This window comes from Setaria italica, chromosome VIII (genome assembly GCF_000263155.2).
Source record: "Setaria italica strain Yugu1 chromosome VIII, Setaria_italica_v2.0, whole genome shotgun sequence".
Taxonomy (NCBI): Eukaryota; Viridiplantae; Streptophyta; class Magnoliopsida; order Poales; family Poaceae; genus Setaria; species Setaria italica.
The window spans coordinates 6360530-6377172 of NC_028457.1; the positions used below are offsets into that span (position 1 = coordinate 6360530).

At 41.4% G+C, this 16643-nt stretch overlaps 1 protein-coding gene across 2 annotated transcripts in view; it reads left to right on the top strand.

Moving 5' to 3' along the window:
* LOC101773751 (protein translocase subunit SECA2, chloroplastic) overlaps nucleotides 1-4241 on the top strand; it is an 11653-nt gene extending 7412 nt beyond the window's left edge. For both annotated transcript variants that reach the window (XM_012848577.2, XM_004978858.3), the window contains 10 exons: nucleotides 867-922; nucleotides 1037-1154; nucleotides 1246-1326; nucleotides 1446-1525; nucleotides 2423-2477; nucleotides 2568-2637; nucleotides 2711-2900; nucleotides 3013-3136; nucleotides 3348-3422; nucleotides 3606-4241. In XM_012848577.2, the coding sequence (XP_012704031.1) occupies nucleotides 867-922; nucleotides 1037-1154; nucleotides 1246-1326; nucleotides 1446-1525; nucleotides 2423-2477; nucleotides 2568-2637; nucleotides 2711-2900; nucleotides 3013-3136; nucleotides 3348-3422; nucleotides 3606-3779 (1023 nt within the window). In that variant the 3' untranslated portion in view covers nucleotides 3780-4241. The remainder of the gene's footprint in view (nucleotides 1-866; nucleotides 923-1036; nucleotides 1155-1245; nucleotides 1327-1445; nucleotides 1526-2422; nucleotides 2478-2567; nucleotides 2638-2710; nucleotides 2901-3012; nucleotides 3137-3347; nucleotides 3423-3605) is intronic.
* Nucleotides 4242-16643: the final 12402 nt, after the last annotated feature.

The following is a 16643-nucleotide window of genomic DNA, read 5'->3' on the forward strand; positions in this document are numbered from 1 at the left end:
AATGATGCATAGTGGAATATGCCCCTTCCCAAGCAGCATGTCATTCGACTTGTAGAATGAGAGGGCAATAGAGCTGTATCTAATGAGGCGACCCTTTGCAACTAGCAACTTGGAAAGAATAGGGTGTCTGCATTATAATCCAGCTTTGACCATGAGTCACAATGAATACTCGGAGGCTTAATAGAATGACTAAATATGAGGATGTTAGTATAGTAATCACTCCGATGGAGGCTATTTCATGAGACGAATCTATTCATGGTAATTAATCAAAAATTAGCACACGGCGATTGCGCAGTCCTAGAATTGATCCTTGATCAGAGTTGGAGGCCCTAACACCACATACTGAATCTGTATGACTGAAACGAATTTTCTAAATTCACAATTAGAATAGTTATCATATACTCCCTCCATCCATAAATAGATGACGTTTAGGACAAACTAGTTAGTTCAGCTTATGAACTAACTAGCTTGTCCTAAACGTCATCTATTTATGGACGGAGGTAGTATTACTTATCCTTTTAATTATACTTTTAGAAAATAGGTTTATTTATTAATGATTTTGTATGTTGTTTTATGTTCACCCAAACTAATCAAGTAATCAATCTGAGTCCTTTGGAATCGCCGTTTACAATTTTTTGTGCTTCTAACCTGTTTTAATTCGGGCTTTTTAATTCTAGCTAAAGGAATGTTTGCTGCACTAACATTTTTATATATTAATATTATATTATCCTTTTGTGTTCGTTTTGGCTTTCATCTCTAACCTACGCCAACCTGCTTGTTGCAGAAAGGCTTTCTTGTTTTTGTCGTTCAAATAATTTTTTTGCTGGCACGGTACAAATAAATCTGTAAGTTTTGTTTTTTCCCAGTTGCGTGGCAGAGCGGGCAGACAGGGTGATCCTGGGTCGACACGGTTTATGGTGAGGTATGTTTGTTCCCCAACAAGAATAACTTCACCCTGCTACTGTTATAACTTCTGGTATGATCTGATAATATCTTTAATCAATGAATTTGACAGTGTTTAACTTTGTTCAACCAGCTTACAAGATGAAATATTCCAGAAATTTAATTTGGACACTGAATGGGCTGTGAGGCTTATATCAAGTATAACAAACGGTGAAGATATAGCTATTGAAAGCAATGTTGTTGTAAAACAGGTCCGATTTGCATTTGTTGGCATGCCATATGAGCATCCTTTGGGCATCACAGTGATAATCTTATTTACACTCATTAAGTCTTTAAATGCAGCTTCTAGGTCTTCAGATCAACGCAGAGAAATATTATTTTGGAATAAGGAAAAGTCTTGTTGAGTTCGATGAAGTTCTGGAGGTACACAATTGCTCCATATTGCAATTCTGGTATTTTGTAGTATCTTGGTTTGCTCTCTAACCTTCAAACCAAATATGAGCTATTACTCACAAAGGTATTTTTATTCACAACTTTTATAGGTCCAAAGAAAGCATGTATACAACCTTAGGCAGGTGATATTATCTGGTGACTCTGAAAGCTGCAGTGAACAAATTTTCCAGTAAGTTGACTTTTGCCTCTTGTATGTAGCTTTTCAAAGTAGTTAATGAAATGGTAGAGCTATAAACCATATTAATACACTGAATCATTTGGGTCAAAGTTATGAAGTAGAAAGAATTAAGAATCCATCGTACTTTACGCTCATTATTTTTTATCTTTTTTTTCTCGAACACACAGGAGAGCTGTGTATCTTTGTATTAAGAGAGAATAGATGGTCCAATTAAAAAAAAGATCCCCACACCTTGGACTAGAGTGAGGGATGATGGTTTTTTAGACAAGACTCTTACATAGATTAAATACAGCTAAGACCTGACCAAGATAAAACACTTCCAACACTACAACAGCACCCTTCCTAGGTCCAGGGCAGTAAGCCCCTTGGCCCCAACCATTTGCCATAGGTGGGACTCATCTTTGAAGGCCTGAAGGGCTCCCTGGAGACTAGGAGCAGACCCGTCGAAGACACAAGCATTTCGGTGTTTCCAGAGGGTCCATGCTCCAAGAATGACTAGAGAATTGAATCCCTTTCTGTGTCTGGTAGTGACTGCTTGTAACCTGAGCGGGGGCATTAAGGTGGTGCGGATGCCAATTGTGGCGCTTGGTCCTGGGTTTGGTGTCGCAATCTGCGGCCCACCCGTTCCAAGTTGCGTAGTGGGCTGCAGGCGCTTCGGCAAAGGACTCATTATTTTTTATCACTTTAGAAAAGATACACAAACCCCCTTCAATTTTGCTAACGCCAAAATCTACTTTTTTTTTGTTTTCAGAATGATGTTTGGCTTTTACATAAATTATTATGTGTTGTCACATTTTCATTATGTATAGTCACCTTTTCCTTCTTTCATAATGCAAAATGCTTCCATTTTTTTTTCTGGTGACATGCCTTTAATTGAAATGCTATTAGGTACATGCAAGCAGTAGCTGATGAAATTGTTTTGCTAAATGTTGATCCCCAAAAGGTACTTTGCTGTGTCCTGATTCTTACATTTGTCTCTTAAAAACATGTATTTTTGGTGCCATATCAGTTTTCAAAATCATGTTTGTTTCAGCCTCCCAAGACTTGGAATCTGGCAAGGCTTTTGGATGAATTTGTCGGTCTACAGGGGAAGCTTCTGATTGGTAATATGCACAAAATTATATTTGGTGAATGTTCTTCTATAATGGATCTTCTGATTTCTAAGATGCTCTGCAGAATCATTCAAGGACATCCAAGAGGAAAACTTACAATCAGCACTTGAACAAATGCATGGTAGTGGCTCTGTGAAGGTTGATAGATTTGCTCTTCCAAACGTGCCGGTGCCACCTGATTCATTCAGAGGAATCCGAAAGAAAAGATCTTCTATAATGCGGTGGTTTGCCATTTGTGTTGATGATACGTCAAAGTATGTTGTGATATAATGCCTATAATTTTATTGTTGACATAATATGGCATTCATAACAAAAAGTTATTGATTTGATTGTTTACCTGTTGCTTCTTTGCGCTAAACGATACAGGAAAGGGAGATATACAAACACAGTCAATCTGCTCCGCAAATATTTTGGGGATTTCCTAATAGCTACGTACCTGAACGCTGTGCAAGAGTCCCGTTACGATGACGCATATATAAGTGGAATCGAGGTTTGCATCTCTTGTGAATTTGCTCACACAGATTTGTCCAGCCACAAAACCCAACCAAACGTATCTGTGTTTCTATATACAACATATTTTATTTTTTAAAACATCTTCAACTTTTGTCAATTTTTCGCAATGTTAAATATCTTTTTTGTTTGAACTTAGGTACAATATTCGAGTTTCTTTTTTAAACATATTTACCTCTGTTTAATTGCAGCGTGAAGTACTTTTGAAGACTCTTGATGCTTTATGGAAGGACCATTTGGTAAACATGAACAAGCTTAGTTCTGCGGTAAGTTCAGCCATCCTTCGGATGTGTTGCTTTTTGAGTTACCTATGTCTTTCTTTTGGTAGAACACGCCCTTCAAATTAAATCGAAAGGAAAATTAAATGAAGAACCTTGTCTGGATTTAATCATCTGCCAATCTCCAATTGTAAATACTGACGTATTGGATGGATTTCAAACTTTTGCTAGGTCAATGTTCGGAGCTTCGGGCATAGAAATCCCCTAGAAGAATACAAGATTGACGGCTGCCGCTTCTTCATCTCAATGCTTAGTGCCACACGGCGACTGACTGTGGAAGCCCTACTGCACTACTGGTCGTCTCCCATGGAATCCGACGAGATCTTCAACACAGAGGATCAATAGCTGAGAACCAGTCTAATGCAGAGTAAAGTTTCAAGGGAGCAGTAGAGCAAGAGATCTAGTAGTGCACATTTGTACACTCCCGAGCCCCGATTCGCCTCCTCTCCTTTGTTGAAGAATCAGCATCGCAGTGGGCTCCTCCAACTCCTGAGTTGGGCTCTCACATATGGGTGCCCTAACACAGGAGATTCCGGATAGTTTAGGCATTAACATGTTTGTGGTCTGGCTAAACATGTTTAGCCAGAGTACAAGGATACATAGGAACTCAGAGGGTGGGTAGTGTGAACCCTTAAGATCACTAGTTAGTACGCCGGCACTGACATCGCCATCATGTACCAAACCCTTGCATCTTAACGCACACAAGAGAATGAACCGCACACCACTGCATTCCACCGATCCCGCAATCGGCATGACGATATTAAGATTGCAACACCGCAAAGCTTGGAGCTTGTTTGCACGCTACAACTTTGCAACTGGGTTCATCTCATCCACCATGGTACCGTGGTCCTCAGCTTATCATCATGATTGCTCTCTGTCACAAAGTCCACTCTGTACCTCTCTTTTTCTGCGCGTGCAATACTTGCTGATCGTGCCTGAATTTCAGCTCTTGTGGCACCAAGTCATCTGGTGTCGAATGGCGAACAGTCTCTTTGCTTGTGGGCGAGGAACTCCCGGTGCAGGTGCTAGTGGGCGATGCAGATGCTTTGACATCTGAGACGCTGCTGCTTTTCTGTGATGATGAAATGCAGGATGGCAGTATTGAAATGGCTGCGTTCTGAATCGGATATTTTCGTGAAATTTGTTGCCAGAGTAGATAGTTTTGTGCCGCTGCCCCTGTTTTCTTTTTTTCCAATGCTAGTGATCCAGAGAGCCTGAAACGTGGTGTGGCACGGTAGCGTTGACCTGCTACTGCTCCAATACTGATGAGCTCCTTTGTGCGTGGTCGCTCAAGTGACACCCACTCACTGGTCACTGCCGCTGCTGCCATGAGAGAGAAAGATTTGCACGTGCGAAAAGGATCGAACCCCCGCGAATAACTGGGACGCTGCACGTGTATAGCAACCTCGAGTGACCCCATGCGATGCACCGGAACTTCCGGACAGGGTGTTTTTTCTCTTTTTTTCCCTTTTTTTTGGGTGAACGTACAATCTGGTCAGGTTCGGAGGTCGGAGCTGTCGTTTCCTCTTGGGACCTTGTGGTACCTGTTGCCATCACAACGCACACAGACCAGATCACCGGACACAGTCAAGGTTTAAAAAAGATTCAGTCAGTTAAAATAGGTGCTACTAGTAGCAGGCAGCAGGGTATTTTTCTACTAGGCCAGCGCGTACGCGCTTGTGTCGCGTGGGCGGCTAGGCTTCTGTGCTGCGTCCCTGGTCCCAGTTCAGGTACCCACCGGCCACACCGCGCCGCGCTAGCTACGTTTTGCTTTCGTCATCAGGCGGGCAGCCATCGATCGATCGCTGTCGCGGCGGTCCCGACGCGGGTGGGGAGGCGAGTGACGTCGCGCCCGACGTGCGCGCGGGACGGGGCGGTTGCGTGCGCTCTGCTTTGGCCTCTTCCGTTGTGCTACCTCCCGTCGTCGGGCGACCCAGACGGACCGACACGTCGGTTAGATCATGACCCAACAGTAGCTCTCGGTCCACCAACGACACTGCTGCTGCTGCAGCAGCTTCATGACCCAACGGTAATTTGCATCCCTCCTACCTCAGTGCAGATTACCTTGCTGCCAGGGAACCCGTGGCATCCACACATGCATGCGTGGTGCTGTACTTACGTTCATCAGACACCCTAGACGGCCAAGACTTGACCCAAGTCGTGGGTGGTCGACTGCGACGACTGCGATGTGAGTAGTGAACCTGACCAGATGGCTATTGCGCTCGATCTGGCTCCTCCAGTGCGCGCCTTCAAGCTTTGGGGAGACCAGCTGCGAAGTCGTCGCGCGCCACAGGAGCCGTCAGTCATCGTTCCCCCGCTGAGATGATACCACGACCGCGTCTGCAGCTGTTCAAGGTCCAATCCGTCCAATCTCGGCTCCTCCTCGAACATTATTCGCTAGATTTATTTTCTCAACAACTTAGGGGTGTTTGGATACCACCTGCTAAAGTTTAGCACCTGTCACATCAGATGTTTGATACTAATTAGGAGTATTAAACATATACTAATTACAAAACTAATTGTACATATGGAGTCTAATTCGCGAGATGAATCTATTAAACCTAATTAGTCCATGATTTGACAATTTGGTGCTATAGTAACCATTTGCTAATGATAGATTAATTAGGCTTAATAGATTCGTCTCGCGAATTAGATTCCATCTGTGCAATTAGTTTTGTAATTATCTCATGTTTAGTCCTCCTAATTAGCATCCGAACATCCGATGTGACACTGCTAAAGTTTAGCACCTGGTATCCAAACACCCCTAAATCATGTAGAGCCTATATATAAACAATAACTAGCACTACATTACTATGAAACAAATTTCCCACTTTTCACAAATAAAAGGGATAAAGTTGGGTAGTAGAGCCGTGTAGGCCGGCACTCTCAATTTAACCACGTGCAGGGTGCGAGATTAGATATAATAATAATAATACTTTAGTCGTGTCAAACTCGATCATATACCGGGTAGAACCGATTTCGTCTCTAGCTGAACGGAGCGCTCAGAAAAATGATGATAATAACAATGACAGGACGTAAAGTGGGCCACCTTTACTCGTTCACCATCCGAAAGAAAAACGCAACCAAGCAGGAAAGATTAGACAAAAAAGTAAATAAAAAAGTGCAAGTTGCTACGCAGATGAAGTAGGGTCCAACGCAGTAACTGGCCAGTGACACATTAATAAACAAAGTTTAATACACATGGTAATTTAGGATTTATTACCACTAGTCCACCAACCCGTGCTCCCGCACGGGCTAATATTTTTAAAGCTATTGTATTTAAAAATTATTTAGAAATGAAACTCCTAGCTAATAATCAAAATTGTTTAATTACTACTCTCTTATTTTTCAATACTTCAACATAATACTTATATAGATATGTACCTACCTTTGTCCAATTGTGATTGATTTTTAATTAATAATTACTCTATGCACTTTTTCATCCATATTCATACTTTTCCATTTTGCATCACACCTCCAATCCTCCATACATTATGTTTAGCATACAAATCAATATTTTTCATTGATTCCTCACATACTTGTATAAATGGTCTAAATGGTGGCACTCATCATGTGTATATACTTTAACTTAGTATTTTTATATTAACAATGACATAAATAGGTAATTTAGAATCATATATTAGTTTACTTTTTGACATTTCTGAATGATGCACATGAAGATAATTAGATTAAGATTTAGGTGTTTACTTTATGTTATTTTTAATAACGACATTCGTGGGTTAATGATAAAATTTTAGAATGACATTTCAAGTTATGCTTTATAATGATGTGTATTAGTAAATTAGATGAATATTATGGGGTTACTTTATTTTTTTATAATAGCTGAGCTCGATAATTTAGATTTAGGTTTAGAGCTCATTTTTTAATATTTTCACAATAACAGTGGTGGGTAACTTTCTAGAAAATATAATAGATCAATGGCTATGATTATTAGAGTTTACATAATTGGTGTTTGGTGTTTTTAAATTTTTATGAGAATTTGTCTCTTTTTTCTAGCTTGTCTCGTGGGAACTAATACGGAGTCTCCAATGGAAAAAAAATAAAACTACATTGCTACAAAACTATTACCATAAGCTACCTCTCGTTTGTTAAATATTCAAACACAATACTTATGTAGATATATACTTAATATCTTCATCCAATTGTGATAGATTTTAGTTAGTAATTACTCTATAATATTTTCATCCATATTTATAATCTTTAACTTTTCACTTTGTATCGCAAGTATACGCTTGAATTTGTTTAATGAATCCTAATTTTGAGATACAAGTTTAGCATAGAAATTTATATTCTCATCACTTTATATCCTTATAAATGGTGACACACATTATACGTAAAGACCTTAATTATTATATCGTATACCAATAGTGTAAGATATAGACGATTTAGAATCCTATATTGCTGTATATTTTTAATTAAGGTTATTTGATTAAAACGTAGGGTTACCTCATGTTATTTTTAATAATGGCATGTGTGGGTAATATAGATGCAAATTTAAGGGGTTACTTTAATAATAGTGGTAGTCAATTCAGTTGCAAATTATGAGGTTATTTTAAATACTGTTTATAATGGCATAAGTGGGTAATTTCGATGAAGATTAAGGGGTTACTTTAGTTTATTTTATATAATGGCAGAGGTGGGTAATTTATATATAGATTTAGGGGGTTACTTTAGGCTATTTTCATAATGGCATAGGTGGGTAATTTTTTTAAAAAATATAATAGATCCAATGGCTATTATGATTTGAATCTATCGATTGATGGTCGGATGTTTTGCTTTTTTGTGAGAATTTTTAGGATTTCTTTCTTTTTCTAGAGTGTCCACCTAGGAATCCTAGGTGGCTTCATCTGGAGGCTTTAAAAGAAGCCTCCAATTAGTAATAGTAAGATAGTGAAAACAAATAATAATTTGGACGGATGGAGTATAACATATTGAAAATGTCACGATTTATTTCATTATATGGTAAAGTAAAAGATAATTCTCGATGGAGATAGAATATTTCATACACATGCAGCATATGTACGTAGTGTACTGGTGATTTGACCAAGCAGGAATAAAAGAGATGAAATAGATAGTTTTCCCAAATGAGCTTTCACGACTTGATAGTTTTCACGAAAGATGCCCAAAAGTTGATACTGCAGGCTACCCCTCTCACTCTTCATTGGTGCATAAAAAAAATCCATTACTCAAGTGCATCGGAATTGCAAAGGTTGCTTAATTTTTCTCATATTTTATATTGCTCTGTAAGATGTGATGGCACTTAGATTTCCACTATGAAAGCTAGCTGTTAGCGCGCGCCCACATGCACAAGCAAAAAGGTCGTGGACAACAGTAGAAAACAAGCACCACAGTGATCAAGCTTTCCGTATCAACAGGAAAGTATATTGGTGTACTTTATCCTAAGGTTCACAAAATTTTAACAATGTAAAGAAAAGCTACCACTATGTGGGAATCGCTGCTGTGCATGCTGCCACAAGAGGGAACGTAACCACCTTACACGTGGGAAAACGATTGGGCCATGGAAATCCATTATCTGGCTTGTTTCGCGTGGGCGGCTTCGTTCTCCTCGTTGCAGCCTTTGAGGAACGCCAGGCCACCGTTTCAGCATCATGAAATTCATGACTACTCATGATAATGCGAGCAGAGAATTTAAGTAAGCCTTGTTAAAGATACGTTTGTTTTCAATATGGTTCGGTCGGTTGTGGTCCTAGGTTGATTCGGACTGTTGGCTTAGAGATAGGTTTTTGCGATTGTAATTCAAGCTATAAAGCAAATGAATCCTGGATGATCACAATTGTACGTTGTAAATCTTTTGGTATTTTTCACCACATATAAACACGCAACTGTGGCTGGTCAAGATAGGCAACCACGTTTCCTACTTTCTTTCATGGTAATCAGAGCATCCTCTTCCACAAACATCTACTTTCTTTCATGGTAATCAGAGCATCCTCTTCCACAAACATCCACAACCTCCTAAATTAAGATCATGGCGTCATCATCTACCCCTGCACCGCCACTACTTGGGGTTGTCTCCGAGAAATTAACTCGAGACAACTACCTCCGATGGAAGCCAATGCTCAATTCCTTCCTGCCATACGAGGAGCTCAACTCATGGGGATCCTAGATCGATCTATCCCTGAGCCGCCCAAGATTTTGAAGGTGGTCAAGGCGGACAGCAAGAAGGAGATTGTCCACAATGTTGAGTACGACTCCTGGGTTGCGAGAGATCAGCAAGTGTTGAGCTATGTGCTGAATTCTCTCACCAAGGATGCATTGGCATCGGTGGCAACAGCAACCACAGCAGCAGAAGCATGGGAGGCGCTTGAGAGGATGTTCTCGGCGCACTCCAAGGCGCGGATTGCAAATCTACATGTCCTACTCTCCATGACAAAGAAGGGTAACATGTCCTCCTCAGCATATTTTACCAAGATGTGTTCCTTCAAGGATGAATTAGCCGCAGTTGGAAAATTTATATATGATGATGAGATGGTTCACTCATTCTAAGCGGTCTTGATTTTGACTACAATCCTTTTATGCCATCAATGCTTGGTCGTGTTGGCTTTCTTTCCTTGAGTGAACTTGACGGTTCCATAGAACTAGGATCCCCAAAGGGACCACCTTCCCACAATGCTCAGCCCAACAAGAGGCGCAGTGATAACGCACGACTGGGCCGGCCCGACAACGCAACATCAGGCCGAGACTAAGATCCGACCACCGACCAGCGCCCCCGACCAGGAGGCCTTGTTAGCGCCTCGACCAGAAGGCCCGGTCGGGGCCAGGACCACAGTCCGACTTCGACTGAGTACCCCCGACCAAGGATGCGCCGTACCAACACACACTACTCCCGACCGACACAGTCGGGACCGACCGGGACAACCGACCGGGGACACCCGCTCGGTGTGAGCCTAGGGAGCTGGTAAAGTCAATAAGGGAAAACGCTCAGGTCAACTACCATACAAAGACCGTACCATGACACGACCTTCGCACGCCCCGCACAGTGCTACCGCTACCTACCCGCTACAACGGAATGACCTGATGGCATGAATAGGGACGGAGGACGGCGGCCATACCGTACCCGACGACGTGGGTTTCGACAAGACTAGGCCGTGCCCGCATACTCTCTCTCTTTCTCTGACTTGTAAGGCCGTCCCCTTGTACTATAAAAGGGGACAGACCCTCCACACTCTCCAGACACAGTCCAGACATTCCACACATTCCATACACGAACACCTTCTCAAACACATAGCGCACGTCTGAGCCCCCTGTCACTCTCTTCCACTCGGACCAGAGCACGACCGGGTCTCGGACACCCCCTCTCATCCATTACTCGTTTGTACCCCCACTGCAAACTTTGAGCACCTGGGCTCAGGAATATAGTCGACCGACCGATTGCGAACTAGATGTAGGACTCGTTGCCCGAACCAGTATACATCCTGTGTCATTGAGTGTCAGGCCACATCCGATCTAATGCACGGCAAAACTACTAACATTTACTAGTTGGCCAGATTCCGCACCGACATAACTATACTCTCAGCTACTCACATATGATCAACGCATGGAGATGTATCAAGATGGGAATCAATTCTAGTCGTCAGCTAACTTGGTTGGGAGAGGACGCGGGTATAGTGGTTGTGGCCATGGCAGCAACAACCGTGGACGTGGCCGCGGTGGTGGTGGTCGCGGTGGATAGTACCGTGGAAATAATTTCGGTACCAGCAACTCCAACGCAACCAAGCAGCAAGGTGGACGCAACAACAAGACAACTTGTCAGATTTGCAAGAAGGTTGGACATGAAGCGGATCGCTGCTGGTATAGATATGAAGATGACGAAGATCAACAAAATCAAAAGACTGCAAGCGCAACTACTACTAGCTATGGCTATGACACAAATTGGTATGTAGATAGTGGAGCATCTGATCATGTTACTAGTGCACTTGAGAAGATGACAGTTCATGACAAGTATAATGGATGAGATCAAGTACACACAGCCAATGGAACAGGTATGAAAATTAGTAACATTGGTCATACAACTTTACATACCTCTAGTAAAGATATCTTCTGAGAAATATTCTTCATGTTCCTAGTGCTAGCAAGAATCTAGTTTTAGTTCATAAACTAGCCTGAGATAATGATGCCTTTATAGAATTTCATCCGAATTTCTTTTGTATAAAGGATCAGGGAACGAAGAAAGTCATCCATCAAGGTAGATCTCGAGGTGGCCTTTATCCCTTAGGATCTCATCTGTCTCAAGAGGATTCCAGAAAACAAGCTTTTGCAGTTAATAAGCCTTCAACTACATGATGGCATAGTAGACTTGGTCATCCAGCTTTTCCTATTGTAGAAAAAAAAATTTAGTTCCAATAAACTTCTGTGTGTCAGTGATAACAATTCAGAATCTATTTGTAATTCATGTCAGATGGCTAAGAGTCATTAGCTTCCATATTCTATATCAAATAGTTCATCTGAGTCTCCTCTTGATTTAATGTTTTCTAATGTGTGTGGACCGGTCCCCTTGTCTATTGGGCCGCACAGCTACTATGTTAGCTTCATTGATCATTTTAGCAAATACACTTGGATTTATCTGCTAAAGAAAAAAAAACCAATGTCTTTCAAGTCTTTCAAGACTTTCAACAGCTTGTAGAAAGAAAATTCAACTGAAATATCAAGTCTATTCAGTTGAATTGGGGAGGAGAATATGAGAAATTGAATTCTTTTTTCCAACGAGTAGGAATCACACATCATGTCTCTTGCCCTCATGCTCACCAACAAAACGGTGCAGCCAAAAGGAAGCATAGGCATATAGTTGAGGTAGGTCTTGCTCTCCTGACAAATGCATCGATGCCTTTGAAATGTTGGGACCATGCCTTTCTTACAGCTACCTATCTCATTAATCTTCTTCCCAACAAAGTTATTAATTATGATGTCCCTATTACTTGCCTTCTGCAAAAACTCCAGATTATGCATCTTTAGGAGTCTTTGGTTGTGCTTGTCGGCCCAACTTGCGATCATACAATTCCCGCAAGCTTGCTTTTCGCTCTATCTGTTGCACCTTCCTATGATATAGTGCTATGCAAAAAGGTTTCAAAAAGCTTTTCGCCATCTTCTTGATTAGCTGTGCCGATGCAGCAGCCGCAGTCCTCAACACTTGATCAACGAGGCACACGTATTCAACATGGTGTTGTTAAATCTAAAAGGTTTACAGATGGGACTATTCGATATGGCAATTTTTTGTGCTACTAGAGAACCAGAGAGTCTACAGGAAGCACTTGATAATTCTAGATGGAAGCAAGCTATGCAAAACGAGTACACATCATTGCTTAGAAATAACACTTGGCATCTGGTTGAACCTAAGAAGGGCTGCAATCTAATTGACTGCAAATGGGTATTCAAGGTCAAAAAGAAGGCTGATGGGACAGTCGATAGATACAAGGCACGCTTGGTAGCAAAGCGTTTTCGGCAAAGATATGGGATTGATTATGAGGACACATTTAGTCCGGTTGTCACGATTGCTACTGTGAGGCTTGTTTTGTCTTTAGCAATGTCCAAAGGTTGGTGTTTAAGACAGTTGGATGTTTAGAATGCGTTTTTGCATGGTGTTCTGGAAGAGGAGGTATATATGAAGCAACCTCCAGGTTTTGAGAAGATTGATGTGCCACATTTAGTGTGTAAACTTGATAAAGCAATTTATGGTCTAAAGCAAGCTCCATGGGCCTAGTATGCAAAGTTGAGTTCTAAATTAATTGAAATTGGGTTTATAGCTTCAAAGTCAGATAATTATCTATTTATTTGTCAAAAGTCACGAGTTGTTATCTATATGGTTATATATGTTGATGAAATTATTGTCACTAGCTCCTCTAGTGAAGCAATTTCATCCTTGTTATTAGATCTGTGCAAAGAATTTGCTCTGAAGGATCTCAGTGACTTGAATTACTTCTTGGGTATTGAGGTTCAAAGAAATAAGGAAGGATTGTTACTCTCTCAAGAAAAATATGCACAAGAAATTTTGACACGGGTTGGTATGATAAAATGTAAAGGATCTCCAACACCGTTGTCTAGTTCGGAAAAACTCTCAAGTTTTGAAGGTGAGCCGCTTGGTCTACAGGATAGCACATGGTATAGAAGTATAGTTGGGGCATTGCAATATCTCACTCTCACTCGGCCAGATTTAGCCTTTTCAATTAACAAGGTATGCCAATTTTTGCAGGCACCAACATCTATTCATTGGACTACTATTAAACGATTTTTTTCATTATGTTCAATATACATTGAATGTTGGATTAAATATTAAGAAGTCAAGTTCAATAACTTTGAGTGCTTTCTCTAATGCTGATTGGGTCAGAAGTGTTGATGATAGAAAATCTACCGGAGGATTTGCAATATTCTTTGGTCCTAACCTTGTGTCCTGGATGCTAGAAAGCAGGCTACAGTCTCAAGGTCTAGTACAAAAGCAGAATATAAGTCTATGGCTAATGCTACTGTAGAATTAATTTGGTTAGAATCATTGTTGTTGGAACTTGGAGTACGGTTGATGCAGCCTCCTATTTTGTGGTGTGACAATTTGGGAGTTACGTATCTTTCAGCAAATCCAGTTTTTCATGCTCGGGCAAAACATATTGAAATTGATTTTCATTTTTTCCGAGAGAGATTAACCAAGAAGCAACTTCAAGTCAGGTTAGTATCTACTCATGATCAAGTCACAGATGGATTCACTAAAGCCTTGCTGGTTGGAAAACTAGAAGATTTCAAGAACAATCTAAATCTCAAAAGGAATAGAAGTTTAGATTAAGGGAGGATGTTGAAGATATGTTTGTTTTCAATATGGTTCGGTCGGTTGTGGTCCTAGGTTGCTTCGGACTGTTTGCTTAGAGATAGGTTTGTGTGATTGTAATTCAAGCTATAAGGCAAATGAGTTCTAAATGATCACAATTGTACCATTGTAAATCTTTTGGTGTTTTTCACCACATATAAACACGCAATCGTGCCTGGTCAAGATAGGTAACCATGTTTCCTCCTTTCCTTCAAGCCTGTCATTAGGGAGGGTACGGGAAAATCCACTCTTGTTCACACCCAATCCATATAATTATTATCCACTCCTTACCCTTCCCAATCCCACCCATATCCAATGGATAATTAACTTTGTACTACATATATATACAAATCCAATTGATTAATTGTACCCTCCCCATACCCTACACTCCCCATTTCTAATGGGTATATAATTTTCTACCCATACCCTCCACATTTGAAGTGGGTGTGGATTTAGGGAGAGGGTATGGATACCCCGTGGCAGGCCTAAATTTAAGGCAAGCCACATCATCATCTAGGTATTGTATGGACTGGGTTCTTAATTAATCTCAGGTAAAGGAATGCTATTAGCTGCTGCTGATGTTTCCTTCCCAGCAGCTGCCTCAATCCTGGAATTACCTTAGTAGCAGGGAACTCATAGAATGAGTCCACAGCATATAAATGCGTGGACATAATATTCAAACCACGAAGACTTGAACTTGACATGGACTTGGACCAGGACCAAGACCGGCTCATGTATGGTGTCCTAGGGTTAGGGCACAAAACGATAAGTTGTCTCATCACTTAACTGTGTGTAGAATAGTCAAGAGTAAACACAAATTAAAGCTGTGTTCTTGAGTGCTAGTAGTTTGTTTTTCTAGTGCTGTTTGAGCTGAGTGCTGAGTTTTTTTTTTGGGAGAAAATGAGCTGAGGTTAAGTAACCAGGAGTCATCTTTGCTCATGGAGGCTGGTACTGGCCGTGGGCCCTGCTAGGCCTAGGCTTCATTGTCGCTTGAACGAAGACAACGACGACCCACATGTGCAAGTATTTGAATCCGTTGAAATTTCAGCAGCTCTCCACTTGTGGTGTAGTTTTGCTGTTCTCTTCAATCATCATAGTGGGTATAGCCTATGCTGTACAGGAAGAACACGACACACTATCGCCATCTCTAGCCTTTTGGTCTTCACTTTTTGTAAAGAAAAACATAGCCTATACGTAGTCCTAACTATAGAGACATGAGTAGCATAATTTTCAAACACCCCCCCCCCCCCAAAAAAAAAAGAGGAGCATTTGCTGACTGCTTTCGGTCCATACCGTGCCTTGGACCTAAGGTGCATAGAGTGAGGAGGCGTAAGAAAAATATAACGCCCATATTTAAACAATGGCCTGCAACAAAAGCAGCATGACATTACATTTTACTCCCTCCGTTCCAAATTGTAGGTTATTTTGATTTTTATAGGTAATAAATGTTATTATGCACCTAGATATACACAATATCTAGATGCATAATAATATCTATGAACCTTAAAAAGGTTAAAACGACCCACAATTTGAAACGGAGGGAGTAGATATTGTTAGGGATCGCCCAAAAAGATAGTCACCCTCGAGGCCGTTTGAATCGATATTTTTGGCGCAACTCTGTAAAGTGTTCAACCTTGGGTAGAACTCCTGAACCTCGGACGGAAAACATGATACATATAAGAACTCTTAGCCTCGCTGATCCTAAACTCTGGCCCGAAGCCAGAAGACATTCTAACTGACTAAGTCTGACCTCGAGCACTCGAAGCTAATCATGAGTACCGAGTTGTGCGATATCTTGTGCAGGATCGCTGTTTTGGACCAGGGAGAGTAGCGCGTGGTTGTGCGTTTCCCGGACGCGAAGCTAAGGTGATCCAGACTCCCGAAGCTGGGCTGGCTTCGGATGCGAGGTCAGGAAGAATGGAGGCATTGCAAACGTGGGTGCGTGATTTGCGGAGCCATGTAAGAGCGCAAATCACGGAGTTGAATGGAGGCATGGGAAGCGTGACCCTGGAAGGAGACCAAGTCATACAAGTTACTGCCTGGAATGACCTCTATGTAAAGCATATGTTGGGAATTTAGTAGTAGATAAGGGTAATTATGGAATGTAAAGTGCCTCTCGAGCCACTATAAAAGGGAGCCCTACCCTGATGTAAAGGGTTGTTCATTCTCTTGAGATTAATTTACAAGAATCAAGTTAACTTCGCTACACTCCAGCTTCGCTGGAATCCATTTCCCAACATTGGCCCCCACCGTGTTCCGAGCCGCTAAGTAGCCCACGATGCCACCACAGAAGAAGAAGAGAACCACTGAAGATGAGGCTGGGGAAGAAAGGCAGGTTGTCCCAATTGAGCCAACTAATACCGAGAAGGTAGAAAGGCTCA